We start from the raw sequence: 26,742 nt of genomic DNA, 5'->3' as shown, positions 1-26,742 counted from the left end.
AGCGCCTGCAACGAGTCCAGCGACGGCGATGCGTCGTATCCGGTGGCGTTCCGTCCGAGAGCCATTTTGGGTCCGAGAATGTACGGTCGTTCCGAGACCGTGTCTGTGTGGGGGCGTGCCTGCGTTACCGATCGAGATATACATACACACACACACACACGCGGGCAGGGACCATCGAAAAACCCACCACCCCACAGAAACCGGGCGCCCCGGGATGGTGTTGTGTAAGTCGCGGCCATCGATTTTCCCAGCCAAAAGGAAGGAAATCGTCGCCCAGCAGATCACCACGAAAAACCCACCGGGGTGCACCGGGATCGGGGATACGAAAACCGGGTGGGGGGAGGTGGTTGGGTGCGCAAGCGATGCAGGCAGCGGAAGAAGACGAAGAAGAAGAAGAAGAAGAAGGTAGAAAGTAGTGGTGATTTAGTACGGCCGAGGATACGAGAAAAGTGTAGGTGTGGATGAATGATATAGATAAAACATGGCACAATAGAGCAGAGCAGAGCGAGAGAGCGAGAGTGGCGGAGGCTGAGGAAAACGGACAGAACGAGTGAGAGACGATAAGTATAGGGTAGCGAACGGTGGGCGAACTATTGTTCGGATGAAAATAAACAGCAGATAATCGAACAAATCAACAGCTGGCCTACGATTGAACGCAGGGCAACCGAGCGCGCCGAGAAGAAGGGAGGAGAATAAGAGATGAAGATAGAGAAAGAGAAAGGGGAAGAGGCGGAAACGGAAGCGTGATCGGTGACAGTAGCAGCAATTCCATAAATGAAATACAACAAGAACAATAGAGAGCAGGGCCAGGCGGAAGAAGCCTGTAGTGTGTTGCGTGCGCCAGTGGAAGCGGGCTGAACAAAAAACAGTGTTTCGATGTCCAAATGGTAAACGTAACTTTTTCAACCGTGCGCATTCATATGGATCCTATGAGGTTTTACTAACTTCGGTGTTCGGTAAGATACGTTTTGGGAACGTTGACTGCCATGGCCATCAGTTTTGATAACCAGCTGTCATTAGTTCTAAAAAGTTTTAAACCCATAAACACATGAAAAGGCAATATCAAATCTATAGTAATTACAAAAACTAACGCATTGGGAAGCTAATTCATTGCTTGGTTTACTAAAATCGACGGATCAATAAATTTTATAAACAAATTTTGTCAAAACTGGTTGTGTTAAACATGTGTGGTAAAAACGCTAGACAGTCAACGTGTTAAATAAACCGATAAAGAAAATTGATGACTTGTAGCGGTTTCGTCAATTCCTTCATCTTTTCGAAAAAAGATGTCCAAATGGACATATCAGTCAATGATAAGTTTTTTACTAGATTTTCGGCATAGTTCTTGTAACTTGCCTAGCAATACTGCGATAAAAAATTAGAATGGAAAACATTAAAACTGATGCATTTAAGAGATACCGAAAAATGTGCCGATGTGAAAGGAAAATTTTACAACTTTTAGAATATTTGTTAGCAGATTTTGGTTTTCTTTGGTTTTTTTTTTTCAATGGGAATATTATTATTGTATATTGACAATGCTTTGCAAGAATCTTAGTTTTCACTCACTTCAAATTATAGTTGTCATATGAAACAATTATTTTGAATAGTATGATTGAATAGTAATGCAGGATACTGACATAATGTTATAACTAAATGAAATATCTGGAGAACCGTATAAGTTAGCATCAAAACATCATAGCATCCAAACGCAGGCTCCAAATTGAAAAGGTCACGCTTAGAGCATTTGGCAAAAGAAACTCTGTAACAGATGGACCCGGAAGAGGATCGACGAGAGGTGAAAAGAAACAAAAAAAACAACAAACGTGAATGCTCACACGCACAAAAAAGAAATATAACAAAAAAATGGAATACTTGGCAAAACTTACGATACGGTATCGGATCGCTATCAAGCCCATCTGGAAGCCCAGCGTAACGCGCAGCACGCGAAAACACACCACACAAGCCCCGTTTTTTGGCAACTTTTCAATCGGCGGCCATCCCTTCGTTGGTGGCGCGGCCCTTCGGTCCGTGTCGCTGGTGTCTCTGGCTGGCTGCGATTCTTTCCCCTTCCTCTCAGCCTCCCACTCCCACCCCGAGCGTCCCTGTGTGGTTAGCCGCGACCGTTCCGAGCTATTTGTATCTTGTTTGACTTTCTGATTGCGAGAGACGCCACATTCAGCTTTTCTACGGGAAAGCCTCCCCCTTCGAATTGGCTCACCAGGCCCGGCTGTGTAGTCAGGGTAGCGGAGGGGAGGGGGAAGGAGATACCGTACACAAGCCCTGTGATTTTGTTCCGTTATTCTCTTCGTTGTTGTAGGGATATGTAAGTGTTTGCTTTATTTCCTCCTTTAGATCGTCTTCTTTTCTTTTCCTCCGATGGAAATGGATTTCCTTCCGGTGCGGCAAGTTAACTGGCGCGGGACGAGGGAGGGGGGGGGAGGAAATCGAAACTTTTCCGACTTTCCGCCTTTCCACGACGGGTCAAGTCGGGTATGTGATCAAGAAAGTGTATCACCTGCTTCCAAAAAATTACTCTCCTCTCCTCGAAGCCCAAAACCGTAAAGTGTGCTACACCCTCACAAACCCTCGCACAAAGACACACACACACGCCGCTGGGAAAGGGGATTCCCCGCTCGTTTGCTGTCACCGTTTGCCTCCTCTCCTTCTTCTCCTGTGTCCTGTCCGCTATCGTAACCACGTTTTACTATTTATCCTTCGCCTTAAGGAAGGATGCTTGTTGTGTTTTTACTTTTCGGTTTGTTTTCTTTTTTTCGGGTGCTCTTTGGTTCCGATCGGAATAAGACTCACACACACACACACGCACTATTTGTATACCGTGTGTGCGGCCCGTCGGGAGCGAAAAAGGGGGAGGGTGGGGTGTAGCGGGAAAATTGGATATAAATAATCGAGGGAAAATGTTGACCGCGGATCCTCTACCGGAGGAGCCCGCCCGACCGACGTTGGCCACCGCGTGGCGGCCGGCAAGGGCGCGGGGAGGAAAATTGATGATGTTTCATTACACTCACGCGCTTACGTCGCTTCGCCCTTGCCTGATATTTTTATTTCCTGTGCTGTGCTGTGTGGGTTTACTTTGCCTTCTGCCCACACGGGTCCGTTTTCGGCCCGCCGTCCGAACGCTCTCCCCTGCGCTCGCTCACCCCCTGTCTGGCTTGCTTTACCTCTGCGGCCGGTCGCGGCTTCGGGCCGGTCCTGGAGCTGGCCGTCCTCGCCTGGGTACTTGCTGTTTTTCCGACCACGGTGCGGTTCGACGCCGAAAGCCTCGGGCGGGGGGCGGGGACTCTCATCGACGACGACTACGCAACGGCGCTGACGACAACAATAACGACGATACACTGCTAACAGCACTGGACAATGCCCACAAACGTTCACACTCGAGCACACACACTCGTACACACCCGTCACACAAGCACTCACTTATTCACATGTTCATAGGCACGGTCGGACAAAGGACTCGCACGCAGAGCTATCGATCACGTTGATAAATCACCACAGGATCGCGCCGGCCGCAGTTAGCCTCGCTGATGTGCGTGTGTGTCTGTCTCTGTTTTAAATGTGCCGCCGTATCACTGTGACCATTTTACGTGGCCGCCTGCGCTGCTTTTCCGGCCGGAAGCAAGCGTTTCCATAGTTACTGTAGCGGGAAAGCTGGCTTGCCTCGTTGCTCGGGAGGAGGTTCGGTTTTGGGGTGGGGGTTTTGTGCACGTTTGACGCTTTGCTATCACAATGTTTAATTTTGGTTGTTGTGCTTTAAAATACTACTGCTTCGTTTTTCCTGCTTCCCAAAACGCATCATCCGCTGGATCGTTGAATCTGGTTTGGAGAATAACAGCCTACGACGGTTGCTGTTTTTAACAGTTGGGATATCTCTATAATACGCCTAGCAAAGAGCAAGCAAATATAACCGTACGCCGCGGACCAACCGGTCCACGGAGCAATTTGTTTTAAGCACTAAATATTTAACAGTAACTTGTGCGTTCGTCGGTGTATAATGGGTTTAGTCTTCTGAGTGTGAAAGGGAGAGGCGCCTTTGGCCACTCGGTGTCTCATCCGTGTCGATGCTGCATATTGCGAAGAGAAAAATGAAACAACATTCTGCAATCAAATTCAGCCCTTTCGGTGCAAGCTGTGGGAGGGGATGCTCCCAAAACTGCACTAACACACACACACACAAATACACCCAGTTCGGGCCACACTTGCACTGCGTGGCCACAATATATCACAATGTAACGCTCCGTAACGCTTTCCGCCGTGGAAGGTTCGTTGCACTGGTATTGTTTGAGGCTCCGGTTTGGAGTTGTTTAGAGTACCTCAAAGTAGCAGAGTGGTGCCTGGTGCCTGCTGATCGACGGAGCGCGACCGGTTCGAACCTCTGCGCTGGAATGGTAGCCCCTGTTTGGTCAGTCAGGGAATGTGCAGCTCTGTTCGCTGGCAACGCTGGTCGCACTACTTCCGTCGCTGACGCTCGGGTGTTTTGCGCTCGTGCCCGACGGCACTTTCCCGACGCTGAATCCGACACCACGCGCCGAACGACGGTCGCGACCGCTCGCGCCAAACTGACAGCTCCGGCCCCGAACGTTTGACAGATGCGCGAGGAAGCGGAAGCGGAGCGGGACGGGACGGGACGGGCTGTTATCGCCTTGCCAGGCGACTGCCGATGGTTCGTTTGTTTGTTATCAGGCGTGAAAAATCATTCCCGCCGTCGCCACTCCTCCTACCCTCCCCTCCCTCACGGCCACGCGTCGCTTGTCGTGCGCTCACTCGTCTAGAGATGAGGGTGTTCGGTCGCAAAAAGTACCTCCTTAGCAACGGAATGAACCGGGAGAGGAAGAGGAAGACTGAGAGAGAGAGGGGGTAGGAAGGTGCGAAATACACACACACACACACACAGACACGCACGATGCCGAGGGTGCCTAGTAACACCCGCCACCAAACCCAGTTGCTTTCGGCAACTAGCGAAAGGCCACTTCACTGTGGGTTGCGAGAAAACAAAAAATGAAACTGCTCGCTAACAACTGTCAACTAGCCTCGAGCCTCGTCACATACACACACACACATGGACGTGCAGCTGGCAAGTGAGGGTTTTTGAAGGGAGGAGTCCCAACGAGGGGCAACTTTAAACTATGCAGCGAAGCTTTCCCGTGTTTTCGAACACCTTTCGTGCTTTCATTTCACGCTGTGCGTTGCAGTGTTCGTTCTTTGTTCCTGGTAACACAACGAGCGCGGGGGCGCAACGTCAACACACGGTGAGGAAAACACTCACACCGACCGCGCACTCCTGCCGCTCCTGGAGCAAAACACTTGCCGTCGTCCTCCCTGGGGCAACCGCGGTTTGGGCTCGCGTGTCGTCTGGTGCGCGACCTGGTTGCAAATGCGAGCTAGCAGCCCTCGGAACAGATGACGGACATCACCAATAGCGCCAGCATTGGCACATTGGAGGTAGGGCTAGCACCAGCAGCAGCAGCCACCAACAGCTCTTACTCGGCGGGTCGCTCGGAACTGGCCGAATCGGAACCGCCGTCAACTCGGGCGCCCTCTGAAAGGCGGCCTGCTTGCATCGATGATGGTGGTGTGTGCTTTTCGGCATGAGGCAGGGCACATGCGCACTGCAAGCATCGGTGGTGGCGGCGTGCTTTCCGACCGGAGAAGCTTCTCCGATGAACGGCATTCCTCGCTGAGATATGTACTCTCGTGCGTGTGTGTGTATGTGCTTGTACGGGTGCATTCGGCTGTGTGGAAGGATACGGTTTTCTGAATGAAACAACCCCGCACGGTTGGTTGTGCAATATTGATAAGCAAGTAACGGACACGAACGCGCTTGCCGATCCAATCAACCGAACCGAAACCGCAACATCAGCAGGAGCAGCAGCAGCAGCAACCAACATCCTACTGGAGGAGCAGGTTCGATCGACCGATACGAGCCAGCCAGGCCACGAAAAAAAGAGCCCAACTTCCCCCCCCCTCCCTCACCATGCACGCTCAACCCGGAAGAAATCAATTTTTCGCCAATTTACTAATAGCAACCGAAGAATGGTTCCTCCACCTTTTTCCCGAACGGTGGCAAAAATTGTTGGCAAAATGTAATCGCGAAGAAGTGGCTGCGAACGCGGGTTGGAAAATTCGGTCCCCCATTCTTGGGCGCGAAAGCGGCATCCCACACGATGGGTACACATGGGGCACACAATGAGGCGCCACCGGGAATGGACGATTTTGTGCGCCAGCAACAGCCAGCCAACAAAAAGCCCATTACCTATAATAGGTGGCCAAAGTGGATGTGCCAAATAACACTTTTCCGGGACCGTTTCGTAGGCCGGCCCATTGACTAAAATTGGGAACTTTTGCCTATGGAGACGCCTGGTACTTCTTGCTATCTTGTGGTGGAGGCGCCTGGTGCTTTGTGCTCGCAATATGATGGAGGCGCCTGGTGTTTTGTGTTTTCGAAGGATGCAAACAGTTTTGCACGGGCCGATAACTCACAAACATCTTAGTTTAACAGAAGTTCAGAGAAAATAAGATTTGTTTGTTTTGTAAAAGAATTAATAATATTTTTGAACGTTTGTAGAATGTACGTATGAAATCTGTTGAAAATTCATTAGAAACGTCTAACATATGTTCGAGTGGTAAATGGGTTAAGAAAACATATTTGTAATGAAACTTGAAAGAAAATCCACATAACACTACTAAAATATAATTGATTGATCGATTAGCAGACATCAAGAATTGTATTTTAAATCCCATTAGCCATGATTCCCATATTACATATAAGTTAAGTCGGTTGCTAAATCGTAAAAAATTCAAATTATCTTACCGAGGGTTAAATTTTTGGGGGTTTGAAAAGAAAGCTTGCGGTGGATGCTCATGCTTTGGCTGTATACACCGAGGGTTTTGTTTTGGGTGGCATTTTATCGGAGTGAAACATTTCACAGGACATCATTGCCTGTGAGCTTTTACTCGCCCTCTTATACCCGAAGCTTTTGATCGTGTCAAAATGCAAGGGTTTGCTTGGAGCGCTTTCGATCCGTAGAGCTTTCTTCAAAGCTGTGTGAGTAGCTTACATTTATTGCAATCCTCTTTCAGACTTTTTTTCACCGCTGATGGTTTTTATATTAGAGATTTAAACTGAGCACATAGCAGGAGCCAGTTGGTAAAACCGGAACGCGCACGGATTCGTTCGTTCGCACAAAACTGAACAAAACTACAGAACTCCCTACAACGGACACAATGCGGCAAAGCAGAACCCAACACCCAGGGGCCCGAGCGATGCACAACAAAGGTAGCACAATGTAAAAGTACACAATGTGAATGGAGAACGAACCAAGAAGAATGAAAAACAATCTGCTATAGCAAAATGGTAACGGAAAGAAAGTCGCCTCACCTGAGCGCGGACCGCAGCGAGATGGATCTGCTTGGCCCGAACGTCGAACTTCTTCATCGAGATATCCTCCTGGATCTCGTTGGCCTTATTGTACAGCTGGCCCTCGATGCCTCTGATCTGTGTGCGAACTAAAGCGTCTACAGAATCCTACAGAAACGGGATGCAACAATCGGTAACAGAAGAAGAGAAAAGAAAAAAAACGACCATAAATGAAACCGACGTACGGCGTACCTATGGCTACACACGAAAACACAGTCCGGCACGCGTGGCAAGTGGAGTAGCACTAACCGGTGGAACACTGGCAACAAATGCAACACCAACGCAAACCACGCGTACCAAACGCATACAAATTGAAACGGGATTTGGTTAGGGAAACACAAACCAAACAGCGTAGAAACTAGAATTAATAAAGCGAAACGAGAAACCGAACAGGCGAGTTGGAAAAGAAACACTTTAGAACAACAACGGATGAACGCATCGCAATGGCCATTACGTAAAAAACACTGCACAGGTAACAAACGCGGGGACCGGGGGGCCCGGCCGCGTCGGACAAACACAATTAAACGCAATTCAAACATGGCGGATTTTTTTGTTGTTTAAAACAATCTGTAGCGCATCTGGCAGCGCATGCAAGGCAAACTTTTCAACAGCCCCGGTCCGTCTTCGTCTACCAACCTGCAGTTGTTTGATTTGAATTTCTAATTCCTGCGACTCCCGCCGGAGCGCTTCGAGCGAGGGGCGCACTTGGATGGTTGCGCCCCGGTCAACGACGAGCTCATCCTTGAACACCGGTACCATCGGATCCTGTCCGGGAGAGAGAGAGAGATGGAATGAAAATGCTCGCTCAAGATGGACCCCGTGTCGGACGTAATTGTGGGAATTCGGTTTCCAATTCCAATTAAAACCGGTCGCATCCGGGGTGACTTCTGGACGTCTCTCGGGCGGAGGGTTTCTACTCACCATGCCGTAGTCCGGTAGGTCTTCGGCGCCCGGCTCGTTGGTGGGTGCGTTGGCCGGTTGCGGGGGTGCGAACGCCTTCCTGGGAATCCGCTGCACGTTCGGGGGCAGGGGCAGCGTGCGGACGAAGTAGCCGAGATCCAGCGCCGGGGACACGTTCTTGCACTGCACGGCCAGCCCGTCGTAGCGCTTCGCCTGTTCGGCTGCCTGGAAAATTGCACAAAATTGCGCGTCAGTGGAAATAATGCTCCGCTATGGGGATGGGGGGATCCAGTTGACACCACCGTCGTCCGCTCGTTAGCGACCGAAACCATCTTCGCGGTGCGAGAAATTCCATTTCTTCTTTTGCAACTTTTTAAACAAAGGCTGGTGCCACCGGAGCCAGGAGATAGAATTTCACGGTGGCTTTCGAGACGGTTTGTTTTGGCGCTCAAGTGTTGTCGTTACCCAACACCCGACAATTTTCAATTAGCACGGGCGAAAACCCGCAGCTCAGGTACTTGCGGAATGTATACAATCAAACATGATCTTTCGTCACCGGGTGGCGCTAAGTTGCGCAGCTTTCAGTTCCAAGAAGGTGACACGCTTGATGGATGATCCAAGTTTGAAGCATAATTGAATAGATTGAGATTATTATGTTCGGTTATCCAATGGGGCGGAATATATTTTTCGTTGCGATGCAATGCAGTAAATTAAAAACAAGTTATGAGGAAAATAAATTAATTCAATCTGTTGAGGGCAGTCGCCTTGCAAGCAGTTATCATTTAAATAAAGAATGAATAAACTTCGATTGTGATGCGAATCTGGATAACGAACACATAAAACCTCCGACCGATACTTCAGTTTTGGTTCTGATTGTACAAACTACAAACACATGGAAAGGAGTTATTGGTTGATTTAGCTCTTGTGATCAAGCTTTCCTGGAGGAAATTAGAGAGCAAAAGATATGGAGTTAAATGCTTTAAAACGTTTGTATAACATGAGAATCGGTGAAGCAACAGGTAGCTGGTGAAGAAAAGTTAAATATTTCATACAGAAACGGACCAGGAAATTGGTTCCAACAGAATGAGCAATAGCTTGAATCCTTGATCATGGATCTGTTGCTTCGATACAGCATATTATATACTTATAGCATATAGATCGGCGAGTTTATTACGAAGTTTTATTGCAAATGAAGAAGTCAAACGATGTGGTCAAACAATGTCATTCAAACTAAGGTTAACTTTAGAATAAATGGATGCGTTATTATTGAGCGTTATAAAAAAATGACGTACGTTGTTTTTGTAGTGTAAACGTAATTATCTAATCTTTTGAAAGTAACAAATGCAAACTAACTTGGAATTAAAATGTCTTTCACGCGAAAAAAGGAATGATTGATGAGATGTATGCCAAACAAACTACGCTGAAAAGGGATTTTGAAGTTTGCCCTCTCGCTGATTTTTCATCCACTTTGGATCCAAATAAAACGTCACTTCACAGGATTTTTGGGACGGGGGATCATTCGCGTCGACAGCATAATCAATTAAAGAACCATGAGCGTTGGTCCTGGGCGTTGGGTGTTACGAAGGGGAAAAAACGGTCCCTAGCTTCAAAAATCGTCAAAGCATCACGCTTTTATGTGCCAGATTTCGCTTGACACGCTCCATTACGGAGTGTTATACTTTCAGCAGCATTTTAAACGGCACAGTTGATGTTGCCAAATGCTGCAAAACATGGCAAGCAGCTACCAAATCAACACACACATAAACATACACACACACACACACACACAGACACACACGCATGCAGGCTGAGTGTGTTACCGGTTACCCTGTAATTGGCGGGAACTTTATCAGTAAGTTTAACGACTTCCGAGCATTTTTATCGTCCGGTCGATCAACCATCGCCTTTTCGGGAGGGCGAGTAGGAGGAAGGTGTGGAGAAGGACACACTTGTGTACAAGCTAATGGAATCGCGCCGAAGCAGAACCATCGGAGCCACTAGGAAGAGCCCAATGCCCACTTTTCGGTGGTGATTTTTCCTCGATTTTGTCCCGTTTCGTCAAGCACCGGCAACGGTTTCGCGGCCTCCGCCTTGGAGTTGCAAGAGGGAAACCCGTGTGAAAGGGGGAGGGAGGGATTTCGCTCAACTATGAAACAACCCTACGTTGACGGGCAAAAGTTTTCACCCCGGTGACAAATATTGATGCTGAAATTTAATTGGATTTTTCGCTGCACTCATCCCGCCGAGGCGAGGGCCCGAAGCGCGACGGAAAAATTGATGGAGTCATTTCGGCGAGGCACTTTCGGGGCACCGCAATCGCGGGCCTTTCCACCGACGCGAAAAACCCAATGCCTCGCTCCGGTGCCGGATTGATTAACGGCCGGCCTCGGAAAGTGTTATCCGTCGAGTCTGTTCGGTTGTATTTCAATGTGTCCTCCACTCCGACGCGCCATTCCCTCCAAACAAAAGCACGAATGCGAATGGAATCCTCATTAGTAGCTTGCCTGTTTCCGGTGTTTCGCGAGCACACCCGTTACCCGTTATGCGGTGGTAGACGCTTCCGGATCCGGCGTTTGCTACCGAATGCGTGTGCTTTCCTCGAGTGGTGCAAAATGTGCCGTTTAAAAAAAACATATCCGCCAGATTAATAAAGTATCCTTTTACAACGGGCGCTCGCTTCCCACTCGGTGCTAAATGGAGTTAAAAGAGTGAAAATTAATATTTTATTATCGCGTTACCCATTTTCGATGGCGTGCGTGAGTACATTTTTAACGGTGGTTCGCATTTTGTGTGCGCCCCATTGCTACGGGTACGAGTTTAATTGCCTCTTGGAGGGAGCTAAAAGACGGCTGGCGATGGAGCAGCAGTTTTGGTGGAAAATGTTTAGGAAATGTTGCGTCCAACGTTGATCATCTCCATGCTCCCTCTCCTCCCTCGTGTCCGTCATCGTTTGTCGTCGCTGCCGCTATGCAATTTATCAGCATTATTGATGGACTTTGCCGATGTAATAACCACCATTAGCCTCAGCCGTGCTTGGCCTGGGGATCAATCACATAGAGAGCCGGGAAGCCAAGCGGCCCAATGTGGACGTGGAAGGCAAACCACCGACGGAAGGACGCGCTTCGTGCACGCTCGCGGTAAAGCAAAGCAGATTTTTGCATATTTGATTAATCCAGTGCTTTGGGCCACGGCACATCAAAGGGCCCCCGCCACGACCGACGGTTGAGTGCCGGTGCCGGGAAAACCGCCGAGGTATTACAATATCCATAACGCCAAGCAGCCTTCCCCGGGTCGCAAAGGTATCGTCAAATTCACGGGACGCCGGCTCGCCCGAACCTTACCGCGACTCGAAGGACCTTCGCGCGAAGGAGATTTAGGACAGGCAGAATTTGTTATGCTTTATTAATGAGTTTTCATTGAGAAGATTGCCCTTAAACGATAGCAGCATGTCTGTCTGCATTTCGGCAGTTTATGGCAGTTGTACTACGCTTTCCGCGCCGCGCTCGTATCGCAAGAAAGTTGCTAATAAAATGTAAATATAAATTGAGTTGATTCATACGGCGTGTGCTTATCAAAGGGAACGTACGGGAAGCGTGGGCCGTATCTTGCAATGTCAGGAGTTGCTTTCGTAATTGTTTTGAACGGGAACTTTCGACAGTTTACTGAGAAACACGTTGAAAAGATAGAAGGAGATAAACGCACGTTAAACATATTAAACGATAAGGCAACAAAATATGAGAACTTGTACTGTTTCAAAGGTGAATCAAATGGAACGTTAAGTGTACAAATATGTTATGAACAAAATACCATTCTATATCATCCTGTTAAAGTCATGTTGGATACATTTTCTAGTGCTAGAAGAACTTGTTGAGATATGAATAATTTACTTAAAGTAAGTTTCTTGATTAACCGTTTGCGTTGAGGGAACCATAGGGTAAAGGTACCAATAGTGGTGCACTTAGTAATATAACTAACAATATGATGTAATTTATAAGTGTTAAGAACACAATATTTAACATTTCTGTACCAATTATGACCGAAACACGGCTTTTCTTCTGGAAAACATCTATTTTCGCCGTAAAACATTAAAAACAGACGAAAAAAAGCGTGTATTTCTTCCGAGTTGGTTGCTCCTATAATGGTTGTATAATTCTTATAGTTGTGGTATCATGTTCCTATAGTGGTGGAAGTACTTGGAAAACTGAATATATTTTGACTGTGATTTTTTTTTTAAACAAATTTAAAACAAAATGACCAACATATTCCTAGGCCAATGCATTGTCTTGGTCATAGACCTCTAAAAAACCAATGTATATTGCAGCGATTTATAGCCTTAAGAAAATAATGGCATACCTGATACATTCTTCAGAAATCCAGCATATTAGAACAACCTGTTCGGAAAATGTTAATTTTGGGGCCTTAATTTATTACGGAATGAGAAGGTTTATCGTTTAAACACTTCGCAGAAGATCAAAGAACATTTCATAGATGAAAAAATATCTCCATTGTATTTATTTCGTCGTAGAGCTGGATTTTTGTTCCATTACAACCACTATTGGTATTAGCACCATTATAGGAGCACTTACCCTAGATATTAATAGACAAATTTTAGAATATGAAAATAACAACATTTTGACGAAATTTGAATATTTTCAGACAACGCTCCATTATTTGTCCTTTTAAAAGCATCTCGTTCCACATTTTCTTGACTTAATTGGCTTAGGCAAATTTGGTAACACGTTATGTTCTTAAAATAAGATTGTAATCCTTTAAATCCTGAATAAATTCACACCAATCGTTTGCGGTTTATTTGCGGTAAACGAAAAACAACAACCATCTTCGCTCCTTCCGGAAACAAGTACAATCGATTGCCGGCCAGGTGATCCTTCTCCCGCACGGTGACGTGTTGTAGAGTTTAACGTCACGGTACCGCGTACGCCACTGCTTATGTTTTATTAATGAGCTTATCTTGGGCTGATGCGTGCCACCGAACACATCAACAAGTGTTCCAGGTTCGCTTTCGCAACCCGGGAAGATGTGTCGCAACACGGGCACGCAACAATAGGTGATAAAATATTCACAATCACACGTCCCATTTAGCCGCAGTCGGAAGACGGCCACACTTTTCCGCGGCACATACACTGCCAAGACAGTGTGTGACATGTGCGGAGGTCGATTGGCTTCCCCTCATGGCTTACACCGCTGGCGCAATCGATTAACGGTGAACCGAAAATAAACATGATTGGATTTTGCAGGCCTCGGTAGCTGCTGGCCTCCCGCTGGGAGGGGGGGTCAGTGGGTTGGTGGAGAAGGTAGCGAGGCGCGTGGTGGGGTATTTCTTTTCCGATCGCTTTAGGTCTTATCAACCATTATCGGTCGTATCGGCGCCAGCTGACACGTTCGTTCTTGGGTTCCTTCTCTGGCCGGGGGATTTCAAGTTATTCCATTTTCTTCCGGCCACGTGTTGCTCGTCGGAAGCTGTTAGACGGGATGGCCGTTTAGAATGGGTGAAGTTGTTGTTTTTTTATTGTTGTCGCTATTCCTTCCGTACCGAGAAAGGAACAGTAAAAGGTCCCCGGACGAAGGGGACACACACGGGTGCGTTGCGCATGCAGAACACCACAATGCTTTCTCCGGGCACTGGAAGAGGCCTTCTTCGAAAGATTGGCACAGAACACCATAGGGAAAAAAACCCGGGACGCCCTCGGATCACGGCTCAAGGACTTTGGGGCCGGATATACGGAAGTCTATGTGGCGTCACCAGGTTTTTGTGATGTCAATTCTATTTCGGGACCGTTCACCGTAAGCCCGGGTCGCCATCGTCTCGCTCTCTGCGGGAGGATCATTCAATTTAAAAAGGGACCCGTGTCTCGTTACACGAGGACTCTTCTTAATTGATGTAACTTCCGGGGGTTGACCGGAGCCGCCGCAGGTACGGAAGTGCGTGATACAATCACGGGCCACACACACACACACACCCGGAGCCTTCGGGTAATACTTTGGGGGATTGAACAATTTGGAATTCTAATCTCCTTACCCGACGATGTCATTTTCCGTGCGCACTGTTGGTCGCAGTTGCCCCGCAAGTCTTAGGCCGAAGGGAAGAACTTCACCTTCGAGAAGCGGCGTCGACGGAGGTGGTGCTGGGCGTAAAAGGTAGGGTACGTATATTGCTCGATGCGGGATGATTATTTCTTCCGCTCTGGTGTCACGTTCGTCGTCAAACAAACGAAACAGCGCCGGAGATGGAGACTGACACGGTACCGGTACGGCATGGCTCCTTGAAGCCAACGGTCGGACGAGCCTCGTTCCACTCTTTTGCACATCCCTATTGTGTTTCTCGAGAGTTTCTTGTTAGGCAGGCCAGACAGACAGGCAAGCAGGCAGGTAGGCAGGCAGGCACCGTTGTTAATGGATGCTGTCTTGCTCGTCCCCCGGATCGCCCTTGAAAAAACATCTTTGCTGCCTCTGCCACTTGGAGCTAATGACGTATGCTCATCCTCATCGCTCCAGTTCCAGAGAGCACCCGAATAATGAACGGATCCCCTTCCGGGCTGGGGATGAGTTCTGACAATTTGTCTGTGCCCGGTTGGCCATCACCGGTTGCACCCGGGGACCCAAAACCGGTAGTTATATTTAAGCGCAATTTCCTTTTCCATCAAGTCTTCAGAACCCCCTTCCCTCTTCCCCCTGCCACTCACCTTGGCGGCGATGGCTTCGGCTCCCTGCAGCACAGCCTCCGTCACGATGCCGCACAGGTCGTTGTAGATCTCCTCCAGCTCCTGCATCAGCTGCGGCAGCGTCTCGCAGTGGTACGCCTCCAGCATCGCGTTGGTCGCGTGCAGCTGCTGCACGTACGCGTTGTGCGAGTCGATGTACTGCGTCAGCGTGTGCTGGGTCGGGCTCTGCCGGTGCGCGATGTAGCATTGTTTGTATTCGATTCGGCACTTGGATAGTTTCTCTTCAGTCTTGGAAATGATTGTATCGAACGACTCCCGGTGTGTAAATACTTTCCTACTTTGAACCTTCCGGTAGAAGGAACGTTCGAGCAGCGGGCGGGCGACCTGCAGCGGGGGAGGGGAAAAAGAAAGGCGGTTAACATCAGTCACTGGAGAAAAAAAAAAAAACGGGAAGCCGGAGGCGAAAAGTCACGCTAGCACCAAAGGGGCACGAAATGAACCCTGACGGACGACTAAATTAATCCATCTCCGACGTGCGTCCAACTCCGACGGGAGACCGCCATCGTTGCCGGGTTGATTGATTACTCCGATGGCATGTTCATTAAGTTCCCAGCCAGCTAATCTCATGCCGACGAAAACAATAGCCACGTCCGGTGCCACCAACAAGGCTGGACGCGTATGATTTATCGACCACTAGCCGGATCGCGCTACTCACCTGCCTGGAGAGCGTGCTCGCCACGTCGATCGTAGCCTGCGAATCCGCTTCGATTTCCTGGAGCAGCGTTTCCCATGCCGCGAACAGATTCGACTGACAGGCGGGCCTGGAAAGTAAGCGGCGATATACAGGGTGGATTATATGCAGTCAAACAGGGTCGGCAACAACAACAAAAAACAAAAACCGAACTTACCGCTCCTTCCGGAGCTCGCTGTTCCGCTTGCGGTAGTTCGAAACCAACACTTGCAGCGCCTCGGCGTGCTGTTCGTAGAGCTGCGCCAAGGTCTCGCTGAAATCCGAAACTGGACATTCCGGAGGGCCGGGAAGGGATACGAATGATTGGAAAGTTAATCAACCGTCTAACGGGTGCGTTGACGTACGATAGTCAGCCTCCGCCGGAATGTCCCGAGCAGCCGGACGTAGTACGGCCGAAAACGATTTAAAATAACACCCCCTCCCACTCCGTCGCATCGGCGCGAGTCACTCAATTAAAATTCGCACATACTACCGTTTCGATTGCTCTTTTCCCTTGGCCATTTCGCTGTCCTGAGGTACGCAAATGTAAATATCGTTATGGCCATCGAATCGAAGAAGTTCCCTGAATCGTCAAGCTTGGCAAAGTGGGTTGCACGAAAAGGGTTCGATTTGGTAATGAAATTATTTTCAATTCGAAAAATTTAGAATTCTAATTAATTTGGAAAATTATATTCAAACTTCATACCGATTGAAATGAAATAGAACAGCAACTCTGAATAAACCATTTCTAATGACCTTTTGTAAATTCATCCCAACACTCTGGAAACCGAACACTCCCGAGGCTTGTTGTTGATACCACGAATTTTCCGTTTTTTTTTTCACAAAACCTCAACAACAAACATTTCGTACAACCCTCCACCAGGGCCTTCCCGTCCGCGCTCTCGCATTCCGATAGAAAAGTACGCCGATATTTTTGTTTACGAACCATTAGCGAGTAATGAGGTAAACATGTGGCGAATGGGCGAGGAAAAGGAAAAATAGAAACGGATAAAGGTAGCCGTAAGCTATCGGCATTAGGAATTGCTGGCGGTGCGCTGAGAGCGTCTTAATAAACTTCCCGAGAAAATAATCTCCACCCTTTCATCCTCCACCCGTGCGGGAGACACTCTAGCCGACCAAGTTGTTAACCCTTGCGACTGGAGTGGAGTGAGCGGAAGAGACTCGTTAGAAAAATGGCGAACCGAACTTTTTGTTTGTGCTGCACTTGGGTCAATAGTAATGGTTGTTGCTCAAATTAATAACTTTTATCATTTTATTATTTAATAAATAAAGATGGATATTAATCAATTAATAAATTTTGGTCACCATTTTCAACAGTACCTATTGAATATGTCATCCAAATGTATAATTTTATCGATATTCATCGCGCATAGTTGACTATGTGACTAGAACGAAAAATTTTTACTTGAAAATATGCTTTAGTTTGCAAATAATTGAGGGTATTATGATCCAGTTCCGCGTTATTGCTCGAAAGTTTCCGCATATTTGCTCGAATAGCAACCTGGGTATTTATACAAGTATTTCAAGGTATATAAATATATAGTTTTTAACAAGTTTCGAGCACTTTGATTTTTAATCAATTTTCAAAACGATCGAGTTATTGGTGTGTTTTATACTATGGCTAAATGGCTAAATAAATCAAAGTGAATTGTCTAAACACAACGTTGATATGAAAAGTGCATCCTGAATTATCATGTTCTTGGTAAATACCAAGATCCATAGAACCCACATATGCTTCGGACACATACGGTCTATAGAGATCCATCGACCAGGAGGTGCTTGAAACTGCTCGACGATAACGACGCGCGTCGTTTCGTATCCGCGCATCGTCTCGACACGCAGGTGGCGTCGTTTTGGATCGTCGAGACGCCCAGCCATTTTTTCGCTTTTTTCAAAGTGTTGTTTACCTTTTGTATGGGCCAGCGTCGAGAAGTTTATCGTTTCCGCGCTCCCAATCATAATACCCTCAAATATTTTTTTCTTCTGCAAAAAAAACTATTACGTCAAAACTATGCCTCCAAGTGGTCATACAGAAGCGTCAACGATTAATCGATAAAGCAAAGTATTCGTAAAAAACAAAAATATTCGTGTGCTGGTAAGCTTAGTAAAGAAATGTTTCAATTTTGTATGATGAATGAGGCACAAAACAAAGCATTATTTCCACAAATAATAATGCACTAAACACTGAAGCTTAGAGAAGATTTGCAATGTTAAGTTTTGAAGGCGAACGTAAAGTTACCTTACTAAGTTTGTGCAATTGCAATTGTAATTGTAATTTGTATAATAGGATTTTTTCAACGAACTACAAAATAGGATTAATCAAATAATCATGCTAAAATGTAATAAAATATTTTCCTTTTGATAAATTTCATCGGTTTTGAATAAAAATTGTAACACTTTAACAAAAACCAAACAGTGAACCTTCCTAATTTACTTAATTTGTACGTTGAGTTCGCATCGCAAGGGTTAATATTTTCATGGGCAATCAGGAAAATGAATTCCCGTTTCGATCACGCCCACCCCCCTGTTTCGGGATCTCCCGTGAGGCAATATTATTATAGTTCAATAAACGCTCCTTTTCCATCGCGGTTTCCACTTCGACGTGCAGCGGTTGGGAATGTGTTCTTCCATTTCCCGCCTGCAATTCATCATGCCCTATCACTGGCTGACTGGCGCAGCGTATCTTTACCACTACATTACGCTGGCAGATTCATTAATATTAAATGATGCGGTGTTCGGTACTCGGTGCTGCTGAAAAGTCAATTAAGCTGAAAGGCGGCACGAGCAACGGTACGAAACAAAGAAACAAAAAACGACAAAACAAAATAAATAATTTAAATCAGAAAATAAAACCGTGCTTCTCGAAGAAAAGTTACCGAACCCGGCACCGGAACGAAAACCAAAGAAAAAAAAAAAACGAAGTTGATGCCCGCTCATCTGCCACAAAACCCACATTCAATTTTGCCGTTAACGGCCGGGAAGTTAATGCTTGCAGCCCATTTCCATTCGTCTTCGAAATTCATTGGCTCGGGCTGGCGTCCGTTTGTTGTCGTGTTTCGCTAGACAAAACTTCAAACGGGCTCGAGTGGATTGATGTCGGCGGTTCGGAGGTCGGTTGTGGTTTCGGCGGTGATTTCTTGTAGCAATGTTCGCTGCAGTACTGTCCCGGGACATGTCGAACAGCAGCAGCAACAGCAAAACACAACCGTCTGCACAACGGCACCGAGCGGTGGGCAATATTATTTTTACCCATTTTATCCGTATTTGCGATGCACCGTTCGCTTTTATGTTTCCCAAGCGGACTGAGAGGGCAGGGGAGTTGAAAATTTATTTTCTACATAATGTGCGCAGGGTGGCGGGAAAAAGGTAAACCATACGGGCACAGTTGCCCGCTGAGGGGGAATGTTTTCAAATTTTTGATCATGAAAAATACACAACCACGGCCGGAACCGAATGGTTTGTTTGCAGGTAATATTGTTTTCCTTAGTTTAAAGGCAACTCAAAAGATGATTTTTGAAACTTTAAGCACAACAGCATCCATCTCTGCTGGGGAAGACGCGAGCGGGCCACGCCGATTTCATTTTCCACGTTATAAACAAGATTTATACGCTCGCTGCTTTGCAATGGCACGACGGTCAACGTGACAGAAGCGTACACACACTGGCTTGGCCGGGCGTGTAATAAAATCCCACATCGACCGACATCGGGAAGTCAGCCACAACACCGTTTGGCTTCACCGATTCCGATCCGCTTCCATACGCCCGAGCGAACTTGCCTCGGCCTGCCTGCCATCGGCGTCTAAGAATAAACTCTCGTGCTGCCGCGGTTCTAAAAATATTGATCATCGTTGAACTTTCTAAAATGTGGATTAACATAACAACAACATATTAATTTCGTTTCGAAACCGTCCAATCGGAACCGGCATTCCTAATGCAGACCGTTGCTGCTGCTTCTCCTTTCTCCCCCCATCGAATGTATTCCTCGGTGCTGTTTTACTGGCCAGGTTGCCTTTTTCCCTTACCCAATGCAACTACTCAGGAAGGTTCAGGGTTGCCTAGGGCGCTGGGTCAGTCACGCCTGTTAGCAACGATGAGAGCGATCGGGCTGCCGAATAAAATAAATTCTAGACTCCCATTCATCAACGGCGATTGGCTGCTGTTGCGCCGTGTATAAATCAATCGCGAGTAATTGAAAAGAATCCGATGTGTTTCTGGAAGCCGACCTTGTCAGCTGGTGAAACATGAAATGGATTCATCGGCACCGGGATCCGAAGGGACGGTGTACCATCTGGTCCACGTGAAACTCTTCCCACTGCGTGCGAGTCGAATGCGAGAAAAAGTATGAAACTCGATACAGAGAGTAGGGGGGGAAGTAAGGCAAGAACTTTAAAATAATCACTGCCGTGAGGGAAACCATTATGGAAATGAAAATCTATGACGTGGATCAAACCGAAATATCTTGGAATTAGAATTGTGACGTTGAGTTTTGTCCTAAAAATATGTTCTCTTCTTCCAGGCTTGGGGACGATCCCTTTGGAATACTAAATATTAAATTATATGACTGAATTTAAAAGCCCTAACACTCCTCAAATAATAAATCCAAATCTATGTATTGGGCTATCGGCTACATTGAACAAAAAGTGTGAAGTGTTCGATTTTTACATCATTAAACCAGAAAAGGGTTTCTAAATATGTAAAAACCTCACTTATTATAATCATACTACGCATAAAATTGTGATGATTTTACATTCCTTTATCCGATTAGCAAAGGTAAGTGTTGACGATACAACTGCATCTTTAAAGAAGCGATCGATAATACTCGATTGGATTCGATCGATTAAGTTATTGATTGATTTGTTAATTTTTCTTGCTTCCGAAATAACAAGGTAAAAAACCTTTTTCCATAAAAAAATAAACTAAAGGAGAAAATAAATACAGGACAAATAATATGTTTTGTCTGGTGGCCGGCGTTAACATTAAGATTTTGTGTATTAACAATGTATTTCAAGATAGTATTTCTAGATTGAAACAAGCTGAAACAAAAAACTGTACGGATAAACCTCCAGGAAAGATATGTTTTATAGTCAAGAACAATCAAGAGGAAAAAGTGTTTGAAGAATAACAAATAACACGTTTAACAACAAGCTTCATTTGTTATTTCTTCAAATGAAATAAGTAACCAAAATTTCAACAAACGTCATCCTTCAAGGGCTCATTAAAAATATAGTCTGTTATTCAACCTAGCATCTAAGCAAGTAAGATCCATTGTAACCTTGCCTGAAGGATGAATCTACTTGTTACTCGTATTACTTGAGTTTCCCTTTTTCGGGGAGGAAAAACCCTCCATTCCACGACAGCAGATCCTTTCCTACCGACTCTCCCCCGAGCAATCGATATCCTTTGCTTATGAATTCTTAATTCTCATTTCCTTTCCCTCTGGTCATAAGCCACAGGCCATTTCGGGCAGGTCGACCCGGGCAGACCCGGATCGTTTTTTCCTTCCCCCCGGCTCGGGAGAAAGTAGAGTATGCCCAACTTGTAGCGGAAGCGGAAAGGTAAATCGTCGTCGACTCGGCTGACCGCGTACAATGCAATATGGCCGGGTGGCTGACTGGCTTACCTGTTTTGACGAGCTTAAACGTTACACTGTTGTGCGACTTGAGCGCCTCATTTAGGCCGGGGTGACCCAAATCCTTGAGCACTCCGCCCCCGGAGGTAGACATGCTGCCTCCGAGTCCCTGAAACGCCGGGCCGGCGCTCGGGGTCGTTCCACGCTTGCTGAATATGTTATGTCGATGGCTTTTTGATGATTCTGCGATTCCGTGACGCACGCGGAGGCGGAGGAGGTTGGGCGGTGCGGTCGTTCCGGGGCGTCGTTTCGCGCGACAGCAGGACGAGAAAGCAAGGAAACGTGTACGAAAAAAAAACAATAGAGGGAAAGAGAGAAGAAAGAAACAGTTTTATCAATACATCGCCGGAACCTGGTGGTAAAGAGGGCACGTAAGTAAGAACGAAACGAAATTCAAATACAGCAAGACAAAAAAAACGCAAACTTTCAAAAACGAAACGGTAAAAAAAAAAATACAAAATCACAGTCGTTGTTGATTAAGCTATTTATTGCGGTTCTCGTTTGGAGGCATATTTTTGCATAAAATCACAATCTAATTCCACTCCGCAAATTCCTGGTGGCGATGGTGGCGATGGTGGCCAGCATCCGACGTCGCCAGCGCAACGATGCGGCAGCGAATGTAAGCGGATTTAGTAGAAAGACAATGCTCACGCAAATGCCAAACGGAAAGGGAGGATGGTGTGGGAAGGAAAGAAACTCGCTCAAAAAACACGTGGAGTCCGATGGGATGGAGATGGTGATGACTACGAGCTACGCAGTTCACGGCAGGTTGACCATTACAGCCTTGGTCCGGCGGGCTTCGTTCTAGCGTTCCGCAATTGCGTGCTGGTTCAGAGTCTCGGAACTTCGGTTCGGGGATGAAAGGAAGCCGTTCCGGAATGAAAACCCATCATGTCGGAACGGACGAGTTTCGCTGTGGTTTGTCATTGGTGGCCAGCATGTTCGAAGCATGTTCGTTGGATCGTTGTTCGCTGGTCGGAAGGCAACAAGACGTCCAGCGGTGGTAATGTTTGGCGTTTTGAAGAGTGAAGCATTATGCCGCTGCATGCATGCGGGCGATGGTGAGATGACAGAACCACGGCAGGCGAGCCGGAAGCGGACCCGGCGCGAGTTCATGAATGCGTTGTTATATGCATCGTGCAGCGGGTGAAGTCGTGAGGTATGGTAGTATGGTGGTGGTTATGAACCTCACCGGAACATGCCGGGAATGACAGTGGCACACACACGCAAACAAACACGCACACACGGAGGGGGTCCCACACGCAAAACTGGCAAAAAAACACTGATGAACACACTCGTGTGAGGTAGCACGCACAGACACACGCCATTCGCAGGATGCAGTTGAGAGTTTGAGGCGGAAGAACACGACAGGAGACCACTGGGGGTTGTAGCGGATTTGTGGAGGGTTGGCATGCGGGTTTTGTGGCATGGATTTGTGGGGAAGGGGAATGGCGCGTGGTTAGTGGGCACGCGACGAATGACCTGGGAAGGGAGGGGAGCTGGGTAGGACGGGCAGGGGCGAGGGTCACGGGGGCACGAATGTCTGTGAACTCACTCAGAAATTAGAAAATAGAATAGCAACCACAACTAGTTGGTCAGGGGCACCTGTCGTCACCTTTCTGGGACGTCTCGACGTCGGAGAACTCGTGCTCGGCGCTCTTGGAGCGTACGCTCAGCGGTGACTTGGGCTTCCGGAAGAAGCCGAGCGAAGCGGGCCGGGCCGAGTCGTAGCCGGCGGCGTAGGCGGGTCGCAGACCGGGCTCGTCGGCGAGTCCCGGATCGGACCCACCGCCCGCTCCGAGCGTGCCATCCTGTAGGGTGCGGGCCGACGGCTTCTCGCGCACCTCCAGCGAGTACACCTGCTCGCCGGACTCGAAGAACGCATCGAAGTTCCGCTGGCGCAGGTTGTCGCGCGTGAACACTGGGTTCGAGACGTGGATGTGCTGGTCCTCGCGGACCCGCGACGCCGTCTCGCACTGGTCGATCGAGGAATGTGGCCGCAGCCGGCCCAGCTTGAGCTGCAGCTTCGACTTCGACTTGGCGCCCGGCCCCTGCTCCCGCCCCGGGCCGCCCCGCCCGCTGCCCTTCGGCGAACCTAGCGGGCTAGCGTTGACGGTGGCGGTACCGGTGGCTGCGGAGTAGGTGCCGTTCCGAGGGCCACCATCGTCGACGAAGGCTGCCAGCTCGCTGGTGTCCGCCAATGTCTGGGTGCCGCTCGGCCCGTCCAACTCGTACGACTCGGCCGAGTCCTGCTGTGGCTGTCTGGCGGGTCCTTTGGAGGTGGCGACCGGTGGAGTGGTTTGCGCGGTTGGTGGCTTGCCTGGTTGCCGCGTAGACGCGTCCTTCTGAGGCGCCTTTTTGCTTCCGCCGGGTTGGGCAGCACTGGACTTGTTGGCGGTGGCGGAACTGGACGGTGCTTTGGACGAGGACGTGGACTTGGAGGGTGTGTGTTTGGTGGGTGCGGAGGTGGTGGTGGTGGTGGTGGTGGATGAAGGCCTACTGCCTGTGGGCACAAGAGGCTCCCGCAGGTTGTCCAGAGTTGGTCTGGGCGGTACTCTCGGTACGGCGAGTCCGTATGTCAACGATATGAGTTCATCCGCCGGAAATATTACGTACATTCCTGGCCCCGACGGAGCATGGCGACCGATTCCAGCTTGCGCCCGGGTGCCTTCCGATGTCCGACGTGATCCCCCTGTACCCGCGCACCCTTACTGGACCGGGTCCGGAGCGCAGTTCGGGACTAGGTTCAACCGTTCCGTTATGCACCAGTCTGTGACTTTTGCTTCACTAACACACACACACACACACACTTCCTGCAAGCCTCTCGGAGATCTATCGGTCGCTTCTTGGTTCAGTGTTCGTTGCTTCACGGCTTCACCTTTAACCTCCACTGCTACAATGCGCTAGACGCTTTACGATCTGCTCTGTCGTGGATTCTTCCTCTACTACGTTTACTTGTCTTTCATTCGTTTGTTCTTCTCCTTCCCTTGCCCCTACAACTACTATCACTGGTTTGGGCTCTTTTTTTATTACACTTATTCGTGGTACCGAGGCTGCGGTCTAGAAGAGGAAAGAATGTACAATAATCATTTAGTATGCTACGCATTTTTGGCCAACGATGGAAGAAACGTTGTTTCGAGGACGCCCTGGAGTCGTGCCCTCATTGCAGGTAGCAGGTGCCTGTGACCTGCAGCCGGTACACCATCGTCAGTAAGGTCAGCGACTCCTCGCTTAAGATAAATTGCCTTCCCCGGGTGTTCCCCGCCTGCTTTCCCCAACGGTAACGTCGTTCAGAAGATTCTTACAGGGCGCTCGTAATTGATTAGCAATCCGTCGTTCCTTTCGGGAGGCTTATTATATCCGCATTCGATGGCCCACCAGGTCTCCGGCGTGTCATTAGAACTTGCGCTGAAGTATCGCACAACCTCGATGCCCGGAGTCGCCACCATACGCTCTGGAGGTTGTTGAATAATTTATCACGAACATTGATTGTGCGATTGGTTAGTAATAAAAACGTTTACTAAATGATGTGCCCACAAAGTGTGCTATTTGCCTTGGGCCGGGCCAATTCCAACGTTTGGTGGGGCACCACTTCCCCTTCCACCTATCCTCCCTTTCCATGTTGTGGGCTTTTTTCAACCTACAGCACCAGGACGTAAAACCGTTTAACCTTCTTCGGGACTGACGCGCCCGGTAACGACTCAGGTCAGCAGTTGATCGCCTCCGAGCTGAACGAATATTGGCTCCAATCACGTGACTGTGAGTTTATGACGTTTTTTTTTGTTTTCTGTTGGGGTTTTTGTGTGTGTCAGCACATTAGGCACTGGTTTTTGTATCTGGTAAAGCTCTTTTTATTACTGCTATCGATTGCGTGTATGATGCTATGCGTTCCGTCAATATTGGAACGCAACTGGAATGGAGCTTGGGGACATCGTCTTGGGAAAGAGTATTGCATCACAGTTTTGGTAGTTTTGGAAAATATGTGTTTAGCTGTAAATTGCGTTTGATAATTTGATTAAATAACTCATTACGAGCACGTGATTAACAAGTCGAAATTCAACCAATTTGAGTCTGCTATTTCATATATCGAAGTAAGATAAATCAGGGCAGTCAATAAATCATTAGTGAAAACATATGGAAAGTCTAAACGGTTGCTCTCCGTCCGAATGCACCACATAGTTATAACATGAAGAGCTCGATTGTTGATAAAACTAAATTGAATATCAGTTTTTTTAGCCAAAATAAATGTGGGAGTTTCTTAACGATATAATTTAACCTTTATGATAATGTGTAGGTTGTAAAAGGTGTTTTAAATGATTGTAACTTTCACTTAACAGCAACTGTCAAACACTCATTTCACTAATGTGAAATCCAACTTAGCACGTCTAAACGCGCAATAATACCCTTATAAGACGAGGAATGTATCTGTTATATTTTTCCAGAAGTTTTCTGCCAAACGCGTTTGACAGATACATTCCTGTCAACCGGTCGTGCCTGATTCCGATTTTCTTTCGACTGGAATTTATAAGTGGCTTTTTGTTTATTTTTTGCTTTGTTGTTTGCAACGGATTTTGTTTGTTACTCTAGGATGAAAAATACGCTAAATTCAAAAATAAAAATGATCAAATAACTGCAAAACCCATTTTGTGGAACTTTGCGTTATTACACGAGCGGACATCATTTTTATGTCAAACGCCCTGCCAGAGCCTATTTTGGCAGTAAAAGTCTGGAAAAATATGACAGATAAATTCCTCGTCTAATAAGGGTATAAACAAACAATTTGCGTTGCAGAAATTTATTTCACAGCAATGAAAGTTGCTTGACAGCTCGTGCAACTGCCTGATTTAGAAGGAGTCAGCAGTATAAAACCATTTGAAATGATCGTTGAACGAAATAAAGAATGTCGTTTTATGCGATTTAAGTTCACTTCCATGATTCGAAACACTAAATGAGTATTATTATTAATTTTAGAGACGGAATAATACAACTAATTTACAATTCTACATAGTTTGTTTACCGACTCATCATTGCCGGTTGACAGTTAGCGTTAATTTGTTGTGAGTCGTGTAAACGCGCGATGCGTTCGGAAACTTTCAGTCCACTGAAATGAAGACGACTGAAAGTTTCAGTTGCATGAAAGTTGCTGTCATTTATCTGCACCTTAATATTGAACCATGGAATTGATTTTACCATATCGAGGGATAGCAAAAGTAGGCAAACTAAACAGAACCTGCCTGAGGAGGGTTCTGAACACTGCTAATGCTAATTGCGAAATCGATCGATTCCCGAGAAAATTGTATTCCAACAAGTGGGTGAAGAAGCCGGATCTCATCCGCACTTTCCCGTCTTTG

At 47.4% G+C, this 26,742-nt stretch overlaps 1 protein-coding gene across 1 annotated transcript in view; it reads right to left on the bottom strand.

Moving 5' to 3' along the window:
- The window catches only part of LOC131294315 (uncharacterized), a 50,366-nt gene extending 26,357 nt beyond the window's left edge, over window positions 1–24,009 (bottom strand). The window contains 9 exon segments of the mRNA XM_058322362.1: window positions 7,394–7,540; window positions 8,069–8,197; window positions 8,354–8,557; window positions 15,034–15,396; window positions 15,728–15,833; window positions 15,921–16,029; window positions 21,383–21,574; window positions 23,007–23,807; window positions 23,862–24,009. Of these exon segments, the coding sequence (XP_058178345.1) occupies window positions 7,394–7,540; window positions 8,069–8,197; window positions 8,354–8,557; window positions 15,034–15,396; window positions 15,728–15,833; window positions 15,921–16,029; window positions 21,383–21,574; window positions 23,007–23,807; window positions 23,862–24,009 (2,199 nt within the window).
- Between the last annotated feature and the right edge of the window lie 2,733 nt (window positions 24,010–26,742).

This window comes from Anopheles ziemanni, chromosome 2, assembly GCF_943734765.1.
Source record: "Anopheles ziemanni chromosome 2, idAnoZiCoDA_A2_x.2, whole genome shotgun sequence".
Classification (NCBI taxonomy): Eukaryota; Metazoa; Arthropoda; class Insecta; order Diptera; family Culicidae; genus Anopheles; species Anopheles ziemanni.
The sequence above is the reverse complement of the archived record's forward strand: the minus strand, read 5'-3'. Positions and strand labels throughout refer to the sequence as shown.